Raw genomic sequence first — 14262 nt, 5'->3', positions numbered from 1 at the left:
TTAAAAATTATGGAGGCTTATGTTAAAGGCTTTTTATTTAAAGATTTTATCATTTATTGGAAGCAAGAATCTTCGTATTTTGAAAAATACAAGCTTCTTTAATTTCCAAATATTCCGAATTCAGAACTACAAAAAACTGGATTAGAAAACTCCGAAATTTTGAATAGACACTGTTTCCAGGACACACCTTCTAATATCCTATTAATAATTTAATGATTTAAAGTGGAATTTGAAGGGGATTGCCTCTCATATTAGGTGTCCAAGCTCTTGGCCGGAGGCTTCTTCTCCGCCTCCCTTTTGGCGGCAGCTGCCTCCCTCTCCTGCCGGATAAGCGCCAATCGGGCCAGATCCGCCTTCGCCTCGGTCGTCTTTCCCTGGGCATGCAGCTTCTCGTATCTACGGCGGGCCTTCTGCTTCTCGACTTCCTCGCGTTCGCGGCGGGAAAGCTCCGGCTTAGGGTCGGTGCCTCCATTTCCCTGCTTTTGGGTGATACTCTTCGACAAACGATTGGGATTCTCGATCTCAATTAGAGCTGCTACGCCCTTTTTTTCCACTCGGGCTGCCGCTTCTGGGGACTCGGAGGAGAGTTCCTCATCATCGGATTCCCCGTCTTTATCCTTTTTTGGATCCTTCAGAGAATCTTCCGTTTCGTTTTCTTCAGAATCCTCGGAACTCTGGCGCAGTTCTTCGGGGGATGTGAAATGCCGACTGCGTCCTTTGTGGTTGACGAACTTTCCGCGGGGCATGATGAATTTGCTTCCTCTAGATCCTTTAGATCCTGGATTAGTTCAAGTTTTTCAGGGAAACACCTTAAAAAATGAATGCGCCAACAATAAAGGCGAAGTTATCGATAGTTTGGCGCTAGCGCCCTCTGGCGTTGGTGGTTGCTTATGTTAATAGCTTAACAGGGGCCATAACAGTGCGTAAGAGCGCGAAATTCAAATTGGAAATAAAAATAATTTATGAATTTCTAACAACTTGAATTTCTAGTCTGTGCTAGTAAATGAAATTTTGACAAAAAAATCGTTTTTGATTTTATGTAAAAAATATAGAAGTTTGTATATAAGATTGAGAATAACATTTTCTGTTTGAATTTTTGGAAAAATGTTTCTGAAATATGCTTGGAATCTGGAAATAAAAATGCACTTTCCGCCATTTTGTTGGTGGCTGCCACAGTTGCAGTTGCAGCATCCCAGAGGCCTCCCATTGGCTGGATTTTTCTGAGATTTCTTTCGCCTCGGAAAACCAGTTTTATTTTTATTATTTTCTTTCAAGAAAAAGTAAGTTGAAATTTGTTTGGCATATTTGTGTCAGCACATTCCTGAGTGGCGAAATACAAAAAATTAATAAAAGAAAATTAAAAATCCGAATATCATGCATCTCATTAACAGAAACTCTCACATATAACTTATTGATTTTTGTGCGGAAAAAAAATCAAAAACAAAAAATGACCAAAAATTTAATGCACGAATTAATTATAAATTCCGTTGGTGCCCGCTACGAAAGTGGCCAAAAAATCAAAAACCAAAAACAAAAAAAAAAAGAGTCAATTCATGGTAAATACTCGGTGTTATCTCCTCTTTATTATTTCGTTTGAATAAATCCAAGAAATGCAAATGAAACTTCTTTATTTATGGCCTCTATTTAGCCCATCAGTGTGATGCTGTCTTGCTTTTTTCATTCAACTTTATGCACTTGCCGCTGCCCCCCCCCCCCCCCCATTAGAAAGTGTATGTATATGTGCCCTCCCCCCTTTATTGCCACGCCCCCTTAGGGGGGGACACCATGTAAATGAGAAGAAATTAGTGGACTGGCAACTGGAATGCGTAATGGAATTCTAATTGCGTGTACGCACTTTCCAGCTGCGTGCGTCAATTTTTATACGATCCACCAGATCGAGGTGGAGAAGATATATACCTTTTGTATCTATATGTTGGGCACTTGTATCTTTGAGGTTGCAGGTGAGCCGATCCAATCCTATGTTTTGCGTAGGTCGCTCTGGGTGTGGGTCTATGGGTTTGGGCCTCTAGGTTGGGTCTGGGAAGTGCCAAGACAGTGGGTACTAATAGTTAACTACCTTTCTTAAAAATTTATTAAAAATATATATAAATCTTTGGAATATATTTTCAATATTTTTGATATAATGTTTCTGTTTTGTACCATTTTTAGTAGATTTTTATACAGACTTTGTAGAACTCTTTTATGGTTTATATAATTATTATTAAATAGTTCCTATCTAGTCTTAGTTTCTATATAATAATATCCTCTACTGTATTGTAATTAATTTTCTAAAACCATAGTATTTTATGTTATAATATCAAAATATTGAAATAAACTATAGCTAAAGCATAGCAGTTCTAAAATATTTTCAAAAAACCATTTTCGAAAGGGTCTATCTAACCTGTAAACCTCCAAGTTTTTTTCAGAACCCTAAGATGTATGACTATTATGACTTATTCTAAAACATTAACTAAAAATTTCTTATCTTATATTATTTCTATTATATTTAGTGCCTATTCAGACCACTTCTAATGGCACTCACTGTCGACAATCTCATTCCATGCCGATTTGGACAATGGTCTCTCGAGAAGTCTCCCCAGCCCCCAGATACGATCGCCCCCGGCTGGCGTGGAAAAAAAGCTTATGGAGGGTACACCCGTCTGTGTACGCACTGTATCTGTACTATATAATATTGTATGCACTGCGGCAGATGTCTCGACATCGAATTGGGTCGATGACAGATTGCGGCCCGAAGACCGAACACTGAAGACTGAAGACCGAGGCGAGCCTCGAGGCCCGAGAACAGAGGCTGATTCTGATAAAAAAAAAAATAAGAAAGAAATACTTGGCAATCGTTTGGTGAACTCTCGTTTGGCTGCTGATTTTCGTCAGGTAGGAATTGTCTATTTTTTGTTAACAATTTGTATTTGTATTGTTGACACTTTGTTTTTGCCTTTCTGTTTAGGTTTTGGTTGTAATCACAATCAGCACTCGATATCGAAATATCAGTTAACAAGTCGGGGCGCTTGTCGGAATTCTTGTTCCAGCTACTGTTCCACTATTTTAGTTGCTACTGTTTTGATTACAATTTTAATTATAATTTTTTTAGTTAAGAAATAAACTTTATTTTGTAAATATTTTATCAGAAATTTGTGGCTTTTTGGGGCAACCAGAGGCTCCTCTTGGCCGTGGCAATTTATGATGCTTCATTGGCATTCAAAATGAGTGAACAATAAATGCCTCAACTGCCCTTTTTTAAACATTTTTTTAAAGCTAAAATTAAGTAAAAAAAAAATGCAAGAAATGGGGAAAAAAATCACACAGTTCAAGCTGTGATTTGGAATGTTTATTGGCTTTGTTGGCCATTTTCTTTGGGGCTTTTTTCAAATTCAATAAATTAATAGTAGAAACCCAGGTCCCGCTAAGAAATCTGTTGCTTTTTTGCCAGATTTCTGTCAAAGGTCAATTTCGCTTTCTATACCCTACTATTTTTTAGAGGGCTATATTGATTTTATAAAGAGGTTGAAGCTTTAAAATAAATATTTAATTTGGCTTTAAAACTACTCCCCTTTGGCTTTTGATTTTTGTCTTTTAGTAAAATTTTGTGGTTTAAATTGTAGGGCATTTAGTTTCGGTCTATGGTTGAATTTTATGAATATTATTCACTGTCGCTGAACTTTCACACCACGTGTGAGCTAACCTTTTGTGGCAAGTGGCAAGTCCGCAAATGCCAATCGCCTTTGTTCCTCCTTTGTCTGATGTTTTGTGGCTTTAAGTTCAAAATATATAAATCACTTGTTGTCTGGAGAATAAATCTCAGCCAGGGTTTAAATTTAGTCAAAATACTAAATAATAAAGAAGCGTATGAGTTCTATTTTTAAAAAAGATATTCAAGAAGACTTTTGCAAACGGCCAGCTCGTGTTTGACTTTTCACTGAAAAAAAGGGTTTTCTAGAGTTTCTTCTTCTAGTTTTTAAATATATTATTTAAAATTAAGAATATAAATAAATATTTAATTACTAAAAGGTTTAGTCTCTGATATAAAATATACAATATAGAGCCTCATAATATTGAATTATGAAAATATCAGATAGAATATCATGTTTTTGAAACTATTTTTGAGATTATTTGATAACAAATTATTTTATAATTTAATTTTAAGTTAGTTTCAAAAATAATCCATATATTTCTATGATTTTTTCTTTGATTTAAAATATTTTGGTAAGAACTAGTACATTTTTTTATACCAAAACTTTATAAAGATTTTCGAAACAAAATCATTAACAAATAAGGGTTTTTAGAAGAATTTTAATAGAATTTTATAGAATTTATATCTTAATTAATAAATACTAACTTCTCTGTCATTAATTACTATGTATTTTTGCAGTGTAGGTCTAGTTATGAATTCATACCTTGATGACCCACTCGAGGCCCTTTTTGGCCAAAAACTTTCATCCCAAAAGCGCCGATCGCCGATCAGATTTTTCTCGATCGGTGGGATGAGTTCGGTGGGGTTATTAATGACCCGTCGATCCATTGACCCCGCCGACAGAAAGCTACCTAGCGGGGCTAACTAAAAAAAAAACAAAAAAAATATAGAAGAAAACAAGTTCTGCGAAGAAAGCCAGGGTGCTGATGAATAATTCAGTGCCCCCCGCTTCGGGTTCATAGGAAACTGTTTTTGGTTTTTAGTTTTTGGATCGAAATTCGCATTGGGATTTCTAGAGATTTACCATTTTTGGTAATTAAGTGTGGGTCAATAGGTCTCCCCGGGTCCGAAGCGAGCTAATATAAGCCGCTGCCGCATCTTGGCCAGCTTCAGTTAATGCGAAATGTGGCGGAGCGGCGGTTGTGTTTGGGCCTTTCTACTGGCCAGCCTGTGGCTGGTGGCCACCGTCTCCTCGGAGACCCTCATCGAGGTGGACGAGAACGGCGACGAGTACGAGCTGAAGCGGTTCTATATCCAAGGACGTCAGTTGAGTGGCGATGGCAGCCAGTCGCAGTGCGTCGTGACGCGCCGGAAGAGGAACTCCCGCGCCCTCACCACCTTCGCCGCTGCTTCGAATCACCGGAATGTCTCGGTCACCTCCCAGCCCCTCAAGGTGGAGGAGGCCATGCCCGCCATGGAGCACCGCGAGGGCGGCCAGGATGTCGAAGTGAAGCACCGTTATGTGGCCCTGACTGGCGTTCATTTTGAGCCCAATACCCAGGACGACGACGAGGATGAGGATGAGGACTTTGAGGATGAGGAGGAAACTATGCCGGTGAATTCCGGCAAGGGAGAGTCGAACTTCGTGCCGGCCGCCCTGGCCCTGCCCCTGGCCTCCGCCTCGGGAGTCGCCCCTGCCGCTGGTCAGACTACCCAGAGCCACCTCGCCCAGGGAGTCAGTGTGGTGGCCAATTCCGCCTCGCACGCCAACGTGGCCGGAGACGCCGGCATCGTGGTGGTCCAGTCGCATCAGCCCCCCAAGGTCAATCCCGACACCCATGCCGTCTTCGAGCTGAAGCCCGTCCAGGCCGACACTCCCGGCTATCCGTTCGTCCATCCCTGGGACTATGAGCCAGAGGACGAGGACGAGGATGACTACGACGAGGAGGACTACGATGACTTCTACTACGGCAATGGCTACTACCGGGATCGTCCCGGCTACTATCCGTTGGGCGAGTACGACGAGCACATAATCGAGGAGATCGACCCGGTCAGCACGGTGGCGTACTGGTCCACCGGCGACGACGACAGCGACATCCATCCCGTTATCAACCAGGCCAACAAGCGACCCAACCAGTCCCAGAAGAACAAGAAGAAGAACAAGAAGAACAAGAACCAGAACCAGAAGAATCGCAATCAGGCGCAGAAGAAGCGCAGGCAGCAGCAGCAGCAGGCGGCGGAGAATCAGCAGAAGCAGAAGAAGAAGCCAGAGAAGAATCAGCAGGATAAGAAGAAGGACCCCAAGGACCAAAAGGACAAGGAGGAGGAGGAGGTCAAGCCGGTGGATGTGATCAAGAAGCCCGAGTCTTCCAGCCTGACTGAGTCTTCGGCCTCCTCGGCCTCCAGCTCCTCTACCTCCAGCCAGTCTTCTGTCAGCAATTCTTCTGATAAGAAGAAGCCCAAGCAGAAGAAGAAGAAGAAGAAGCCATCCAGCAGCAGCAGCAGCAGCAGCATCAGCAGCAGCACCTCAGTGCGTAGAAAGAAGAAGAAGCCGAGCAGCAGCAGCAGCAGCAGCAGCAGCCTCAGTAGCAGCAGCAACAAGCGTCGCCGTCCAAGCAGCAGCAGCAGCGGCAGCAGCAGCAACATTGGCGGCTACCGTCGCCGTCGTCCGCAGCAGCAGCAACAGCAACAGCAGCAGCAGAGGTTGCAAGACCAGCGCCGTCGACGTCGCCGTCAACAGCAGCAGAAGCGTCGCCGCCAGCAGCAGCAGCAGCAGAAGCGCCGCCGCCAGCAGCAGCAACGCCGCCGCCGATTGGGCAACAAGAACCGGCAATTCTACGGCGACGAGCCCATCATCAACTGCATCTACATCAACAAGGACCCGCCGACGACCACCACCACCACGGCGCGCCCCTTCTGGAACATCCTGGGCCGCCAGTCGCAGGACTCTGCTGCGCCAGCTGCCCCCAAGGATAGCGGTGATGCCGTCGTGGCTTCCGATTCCGATTCGAACTCCAGCGATGTGGATCCTGCCGCCCAGCAGGCTGTCCTCCAGGCAGTTCGTCGCAATTTCGGAGAATTCGGAGGCCGTAAGCGTGTCAACCTGCGCTTCACGTCCTAGAGTCCTTTAAGGACTCTCCCTTCCACTCCTCTCCACCCCTACAATTTTTTTTGCCTATTTATTTATTTATTGAAATACCAGCTAGAGTTTTTTTTTTTTTGGTTATTATTACATACTATTATTTGTTTAAAAAGTTCTGAAAAAGAAAGTTTTATTTTCGAGACACGTGTGTGTGTTTGCTTTTCGGATGGGCGGGCTTTTCAATTTTTCAGTTTTCAGTTTTCAGTTTGTTGCATTTTGGATGCACTCGGGCTTTATTGATTTCTGGACAGGACAGGTCGGTCAGAAGAGAACGGAACAGGTGTGCAACCTGAATCTGTCGCCCTTCAGGGCACTGAGAGAAAGGATTCCCACAAAGAGGCCTTCAAGGACCTTCCTTCCTCAACTAACTAGGCTTCAAAATCCATATCCTTTGACAAGAAATTTTATATAAATTATTTAGAGATTTTTTCTCTCAGTGCTAGTGTCCTGTGACGGCCTGAAATCACCCCCTAGAGGAGTGGGCGGCCGGGGCGTCCTGAGGGGAGAGGTCTGGTGAGATTAGGAGCGGAGCGGAGCGGAGTGCTCCGGATATATGCCTCACTGCACAGGCCAGAGAATCGAGAATTGGGCGGCGAAAAGGGTTGCCCCGTGGGCTTGTTTTATGTCTTCCGCCACTAGATGGCTCTCTCGAAGGATTCCAGGCCGCACCTACAAAGCACAGCAAGAAAAGGATATATATTTTACAGATTTTTAATTAAAATACTTCTGAAAATATAGAAAATGTATTAAATATTTATAGTTTTTATTATCCTACTCATTATTTATTTAATAAATTAGTAGCTCTATTTATATATTAAATCTTAAACTATCTAGAACAATTATTGCCATTATTATTATTATTTTGTTATATATATTTTTTCTTAGTGCCTGGATGACTCACAAGGATATAGAGTGGTGCTTATATACATATATTATTCGATCGATATTTCCGTGTCCGGCAGCAGCAGCCCGGCAGCCCGGCAGCCAGGCAGCTGTATTACGTGCAACTGGCGGCCGTAGAAATGTATCTACAAGATACAAGCACACTCACACAGATACAGGAGATTACTCGCGATGGTCTGGCTTCCGCCCACTGGGAAACTTTCAGTTTGTTTGTCGAATTGTTTTTGTTGGACAAATAAAAAGCGTGGGCGCCCAGGACACACACAAAGGCAACAAAAAAAGGACAAAGAAAAGGTAAAGTTTTAGGGTGGACTTTCAAATACACTTTCTATAGACTCTTGATCGTAAATATATATACTTTGAAGTCAACTTATTTTAGGATATATAATTTTAACAATAAAATTAAGAGTTTCAAAATAAATTAGAGCTATCTAACTTTAAAATTAAGGGAGTAGTTAACTAATAACGGAAACCCTCCCATAATCATAATACCTTGTTCTAGAGTATAGAGAACAAAAAATAAAAGGACTTTGGAGGGGGTACTGTCGTGTCACTGCCGGGTAAAGTGGGTGTGGCCGGTGGGCTTCCTCGGGTGTCAGCTTCACCCCCTCGGAGTCAGTCGGTTGGAGTTCCAGAGGACCAGGACGAATCAACTTTCAGCAAGTCACTGTGCGGGCTTGCAGAGGAGTCCTGGGGATACTCCACCAGGGATACCAGGGATCATAAAAAGAGGTGCTAGTCTACTCCGAAAGTGGGCCTAATCAGTGGCAAGTTTTATGCTAAATTTTATGCTTTATTTTTACTTAATTTAATTTTATCCCTAATTAATTGTGAGGTCTGTGTCTATTTTTTATTTATTTTTGTTGATTTTTTCCCACGTCTCTTAGTTTCCTCCTTTGGGTGGTAGTTGGTCCTCTTTCTTTGGATGGGTTTTGGGTTTCTATTGATATTTTGCCACGTTTGCCACTTTTTTGGTTACTTTTTATTTGCCTTATAAATATTTATTTAGTGTAATGTAATATTTATTTAATATTTAGGAGGTCTCATGATGAGAAACTAAAAAAGTTATCCAGAAAGAAACTAAAAATAGAAGAGCAGATGTTGGGGGTTTCCAACTGATTTATGGAAAGGTTGAATTAAGGTTTATATCTCACTTTAAAATGGGTATACACTGAGAGAAATGGATCATGAGACTTGACTTTTAATATTTCATTTAATATTTTCATTATTTTGTTTGTAATTATTATAATACTTCATGGAAGATGGAACTACCTATCTTACAGATATGTGTATTTTATATTTGTATTTCTTTCCCAAACTCCCTTATTTTTTTCTCTCTTAAACCCCCACCATTTAAACCCCTACTAACTACTTACCCCCTCCACTTTTTAAGGTGTGATTCGACCCGACAACAGATTGCCGAGACAGATGTTTCTTGGCCTCATCCCGAACCCGATTCTGGTCGCATCCCTCCGCGACCTAGTTACGCAATGATTTGTCCGATTGTGGGCGTTTTCGAGTCCATAAAACACTCAAAAAAAAACCCCATAAAAATGGGAATAAATAACCAGGAGGGTGCGGGGCGAGGGTGCGCCTACTTAGTCATAATTGATCGCCTAATTGGCACCGCTTCTCGGCTTGCCACGCGGCCTCAGAGGTGATGATGAACTGGAGCCAGACAGGACGCTGCCAGGACTAATGCCAGTCCAGTCCAGTCCAGAGGCCAGTCCTGAGTCCAGTTTCCAGCTGTCCAGACCTCTTTGGGGATGACTGTCCACTTGATATAGGTTATGGGATGCTGTTGCCTCTCCAGCCCAGAAACCGATCATCAAGTTAATTACAAAGTCGGTTCTCAGCTGGCCGGGTATCCAAAAAAAAGTGAAGTGCACTGAGGAAATATTGTTTAATTTTTAATTTATTTAAGGGTTATATTTTAGTTATAGTGTATGAAGGATTAGTATTATAATGTATAGAATTATATTCATTTTTATTATTTTTTTTACAAAAATCTACAACTTTTCTTACTGTCAAGTGTTTGATGTACGGCCCATTACTACACTGCATTGTTTTTTAAAATAGTCCTCTGTCTTTTGTTCAGTGTATGCCTGGTTGGCACAAGCCACCAAACCGCAGAAATGCAGCTTGCATTTTCGGTATTAAAGAACAGGTCTTGGTCCCCATCATCCTTGTAGTTCTGCCCATGATCTCTTTGAAGAAACAGCCTCTGAGTCTGGGCCCAGGCCGAGGACAATGACGTCGCTTCTTCAGGTAGTGTTTGATGTCTGTGTAGTTGGATCCTCCCATCGGAGGGGCACTTTAGTCCACTAGACTAGATTCTTCTTAAATACGTTCAAAATTTGGATTTTGTGCCCCTCCGATGGTCTTCCTTTTGTGGGTGTCTTGTATGTAGTAGTATATCCTTGTATATCCAGGACTATAGCTTATCCTTATAGATCCTCCGTTCGGAGGGGCACTTTTCAGTTCCATAGGTGCAGTCAGCACGTGCCCCTCCTATGGGGTATCCTCCTCATAGAGTCTTGAATAGTTTATCCTGGAAGATCCTGGATCCTGGAAGGTCTCTTCTTTTGTGGGTGTCCTGTATATCCAGGACCATAGTTTATCCTGCTGCATCCTCCGATCGGAGAGGCACTTTTCAGTTCCATAGGTGCAGTCAGCACGTGCCCCTCCGATGGGTTCTTCGCTCGTGTGGTTTTGGTTCCTGGTGGGGATGGCTCCTCCGACTGGAGGGGGCGTATTACGTTCAAATAGGCGGAGTCAGTCGCTACCTCCCTCGGAATACCATCCGAGGAGGGGCACGCTATTCGTTCAAGTAGGTGCAGTCGGAGCGTGCCCCTCCTATTGGATTTGTGGGTTGTGGGTGTCCTGCTTCTTGATCCTTCACTTGGAGGGGCATGCTTTTCTTCCAAATAGGTGCAGTCAGCACCATGCCCCTCCCACCACCATGTGTCCCATCCTTTCTCGGCAGCTGCCTCACCAAAGGACAAAGGACTGTGTTATTGTATTGATGTGGCAGATCCTGGTGGATCTGGTGGAGGGGCACGCTTTTTGTTCAATTAGGTGCAGTCGGCACGTGCCCCTCCGCTGGTTTATTTACGAGTCTCAAGGATGCAGCGCGCGTGCCAGGCGGGCACTTCCCTCCCTCCCTCAGTCGTCGTCCTCCCGGGCACAACGCGCCACAGTCCTCGATCCTTTTGATGCCGCGATGCACCTGTTAGGGCCATTAGTGGAGAGACGTTGAAGGAGGGGGGGAAGAGGGAAACAGGTTCAATGATCGCTTACCTGCAGCATCGCTTCCCTGCCTCCAAGGACGGACGGGCGGCCGTTGGTGTTGTTGTTCTTCTTCCAGATCCTGGCTAACAACAACACCGTTGGCCGCCCTAATACACTTCCTTATAATTTTTATTTTGGTTAATTTTTAATACATTTTTATACAAAAATTTCTAAATAAAAATAAATAGAAAATTAGACAACTTGCCCGATTGAGACCCGAACGAATACTGACTGGAATTCATGAAAATTTTATTTAGGTTCCAAGGGAAAGCCAACAAAAGCCTACTTGTTGGGGCCCAGGATAAGTCAAGGACTACTTGTTAGGAATTTTTCAAAAATATTGTAAATCCATTATATAACTCTATATAAATCTATAGTTCTTCTCAGAATACCATCGTTGCTCCTCAAATGTCACAGTCCTCTCCCCCCATCCCCACCCCATCCCCATCTCTATTATCCTTTCTGATCCTGATCCTAGAGAGCCAACTGTCCGAGGGCGGAAGACATGTGCTTGACTTCTTAATCTAATTTAACAGAAATACCTGGTCAGAAATAGGGGACTGGTGGAAAAAAATAAAAAGAAAAATACCTAAAATAAAATTAAATGTAAAGAAGTGGCAAGAGTGGCAAGAGTGGCAAGAGTGGCAGGAGCGGCAGGAGGGGTAGAAATGGCAGGAGGGGTAGAAGTGGCAGGAGGGGCTGTGGCAAGAAGTCAACCCCCTTGTAAGAACAAAACAAGAGGGCCAGGTCGAAATGAAGAAAATAAGGAAAAACCTGCAGGACAGCAGAAAAGCAATTAAAGAAAAGATGGTTCGAACGCATAGGGGAACCTAAGGGGCTGCGGGGCTAACAGACCTACAAGGTGGCACAGGAGGGTGGGGAGAGGGGGAAGACAGTCAACCGCAGCGCCGGAAGTGAACACAAAGAGATAGAGATGGCTAGATACGAGGCGGCTAAAAAAAAAAAAAAACGAAACGAACCAACAAAGATACAAAGATACAAAGATACACAGATGAGTCGTGAATCGAGAGTCGGAGGGAAGGGCGCCCTCAGAGATCAAGACCAAAAGTCGGGGGCATCTTCTCCAGACCCTACCCTGCCCCTGCCCCTGCCCCTGCCACGTTGCAGTTGCAGTTGCATTTCGCGCTTGAGAGGGCACGTGCCCCTGTGCAGTCCGAGCCCACATGACATTTTTTTCCTTCTCGTATTTTCTTATTTTTTCCCCTTTTTTTTACCTTTTTTTTACCTTTTGGACCTGAACCCATTTCCTCCCCACTCCCGACCCCCGTATTTGTTTATTTTCCACTCTATCTGCTGTAATTGGCCCGGTTCTGGGCCTTCTTGGCTTGGTCCTCGTCTTGGCTTGGAAGACACCATGGGATTCCAGAGGGACTCTAGATTCTGAGAGTGACTTTATAAGGAAAGTTTACTTTAATAGTTTTTGGTTCTTAAAGGTTTTTGGGATTAAATAATAATGAAAATAACAGTATTCTCTTTCAGCCAGTCGGGCTTTTCAAAAATGGAGCCTATATATTTTATCGATATATCGATAATTATAGATCCTTTCAGGCCTTGAAGAGTGTCATAACTAAGAAGGAAAAATACTTGAGTTTTAAAAAAGCTTAGAGAGTGCTGCATATTATAATTTATTTTCTATAATTTTATTATTACTTTAAATATAATATAATCTATATGAAACTCCAACTTCCCTTAAGACCGAATAAGGAATGTCCTTGCGCCTCTCACATTTGTCACATTAATTATATCCTTGATGTATTCCCGGCAATTTGCAGTTTGAAGGATTTATCTTGACATTTTCCCCCAATTTGGTGCAAGAATTACAGCGCCATCATCGTTTATGGTCAGGGGGACTTACTGAAAAAAGGCTTCCCCCCGAAAACGAGAGGACATTAAGCCGAGAAGTTCCACAAATGCACTGAACAGTTGAAGTTGAAACGTGGCATTATCTAGATGGTGACGAATGTCGAATGATGTGTTATGGCAGCTGGTCCTTGGCCGTTTTCTTCCTGTTCCTGTAAGAGAGGGTCCTGTAATTTCCTTGGCTTCTTCACGGCTCGTGGTCTCCTCCTCCTCCCCATAGTCCTGCTCCCTTTTCTCAGTTTTATTTTGAAATTTTTTCTGCCATTTTTCTCATTCTTGTGGGCAACGCTTGAGCGCCCCAGTTGATGTCCTCGGCACTCGGCACTCGGCACTCGTCCCCGTAATCTGGTCCGTGGCCCGTGGCCAAGGCGAGGACACAAAGAGCGTCATCTGGAGGAGCTGCGATCCTTGACTTTATGGTGCACTCGAAAAAAAAGGACTGTACATAGTTTTTTCAGAGCAACAATATAATTTATTTTTTGTTTTACTTTTAAAACAATTATTTATAATTAGTTAAAATAAATTTATTTATTAAAAAAAAAATTTACAATAGTTTTCAAATTTACAATACAAATATTTCTCCAGGTGTGCCAGCCGTTACATGCGACACACGACAACTCCGCTCCGAAATCCCTCCATCCAGTAATGGGTCTTATCGAGGGACCTATTCTTCCACCTGGGGCGCTCGGCAACTGCCTTGGGCGGCTGTCTTCGGTTCGGTGAGCAAATGGCGGGAAATTGGCGGCAGTTCCAAGGCGAAAACTGAAAACTAAAAAACTGAAAACCCAAGCTCATCACACAATCCTCTAATCAAGTCCAGCCCATATGGCCATGGTATTTCTTATCAAATGGTGCTCCCTTAAATTTGGATACCTTGGGAACTGTTTTGGCTTGTTGGGTTTATTTTTCCATGTGTTCCCTCCATGTGTTGGGGTGTATGCGGGTAATATGGAAAGCTCCAGGGCGATAAGAGAAGTCTGGGCGTGGGAAAAACTGGGCTAAGCTGAGCTAGAACAGCAACACCAACTAAGGCAGCCAAATTTAAATGAATTTTGAAATAAAATATTGAATAAAATAAAATATGAAAAAAATATATAAGAAAATCAGAAGCCATTGAAGACGAGGAAGTAGATTACGAGGAAATTAAATTCATGTCACAACATTTAATATAAAATATAAATAAAAATAAATAAAATAAAATATATATAAGAAAATCAGAGAGCAGTGACTTTAAAAAATATTATTAAAAAATAAATAATAAAATAAGAAAATCAGAAGCCATTGAAGACGAGGAAGTAGATTATGAGGAAATACATCGCATGTCACATTTAATATAAAATATAAATAAAAAATAAATAAAATAAAATATATATAAGAAAATCAGAGAGCAGTGACT

At 42.5% G+C, this 14262-nt stretch overlaps 2 protein-coding genes and 1 long non-coding RNA gene across 4 annotated transcripts; 1 reads left to right on the top strand and 2 right to left on the bottom strand.

Moving 5' to 3' along the window:
• Positions 1-77: 77 nt before the first annotated feature.
• LOC6502287 (28 kDa heat- and acid-stable phosphoprotein) lies at positions 78-1035 on the bottom strand. Its single transcript, XM_001966138.4, has one exon. The coding sequence runs from the start codon at positions 744-746 to the stop codon at positions 252-254; it is 495 nt and encodes a 164-aa protein (XP_001966174.1). The 5' UTR covers positions 747-1035; the 3' UTR covers positions 78-251.
• A 3791-nt stretch (positions 1036-4826) lies between these two features.
• LOC6502118 (putative uncharacterized protein DDB_G0291608) lies at positions 4827-6851 on the top strand. Its single transcript, XM_001966137.2, has one exon. The coding sequence runs from the start codon at positions 4833-4835 to the stop codon at positions 6768-6770; it is 1938 nt and encodes a 645-aa protein (XP_001966173.1). The 5' UTR covers positions 4827-4832; the 3' UTR covers positions 6771-6851.
• Positions 6852-9662: 2811 nt separating this feature from the next.
• Positions 9663-11291, bottom strand: LOC26514079. Of its 2 annotated transcripts, none has more exons than XR_001408353.3 (2): positions 10995-11291; positions 9663-10923 (listed from the first exon to the last, which is right to left on the bottom strand). It is a non-coding gene; the product is annotated as an uncharacterized LOC26514079 (long non-coding RNA). The 2 variants fall into 2 exon arrangements; XR_001408352.3 differs by having other exon boundaries at positions 9663-10680.
• Between the last annotated feature and the right edge of the window lie 2971 nt (positions 11292-14262).

The sequence above is a fragment of the Drosophila ananassae genome, chromosome XL (genome assembly GCF_017639315.1).
Source record: "Drosophila ananassae strain 14024-0371.13 chromosome XL, ASM1763931v2, whole genome shotgun sequence".
Lineage (NCBI taxonomy): Eukaryota > Metazoa > Arthropoda > Insecta > Diptera > Drosophilidae > Drosophila > Drosophila ananassae.
This window is presented reverse-complemented; position numbering and strand designations above follow the sequence as displayed.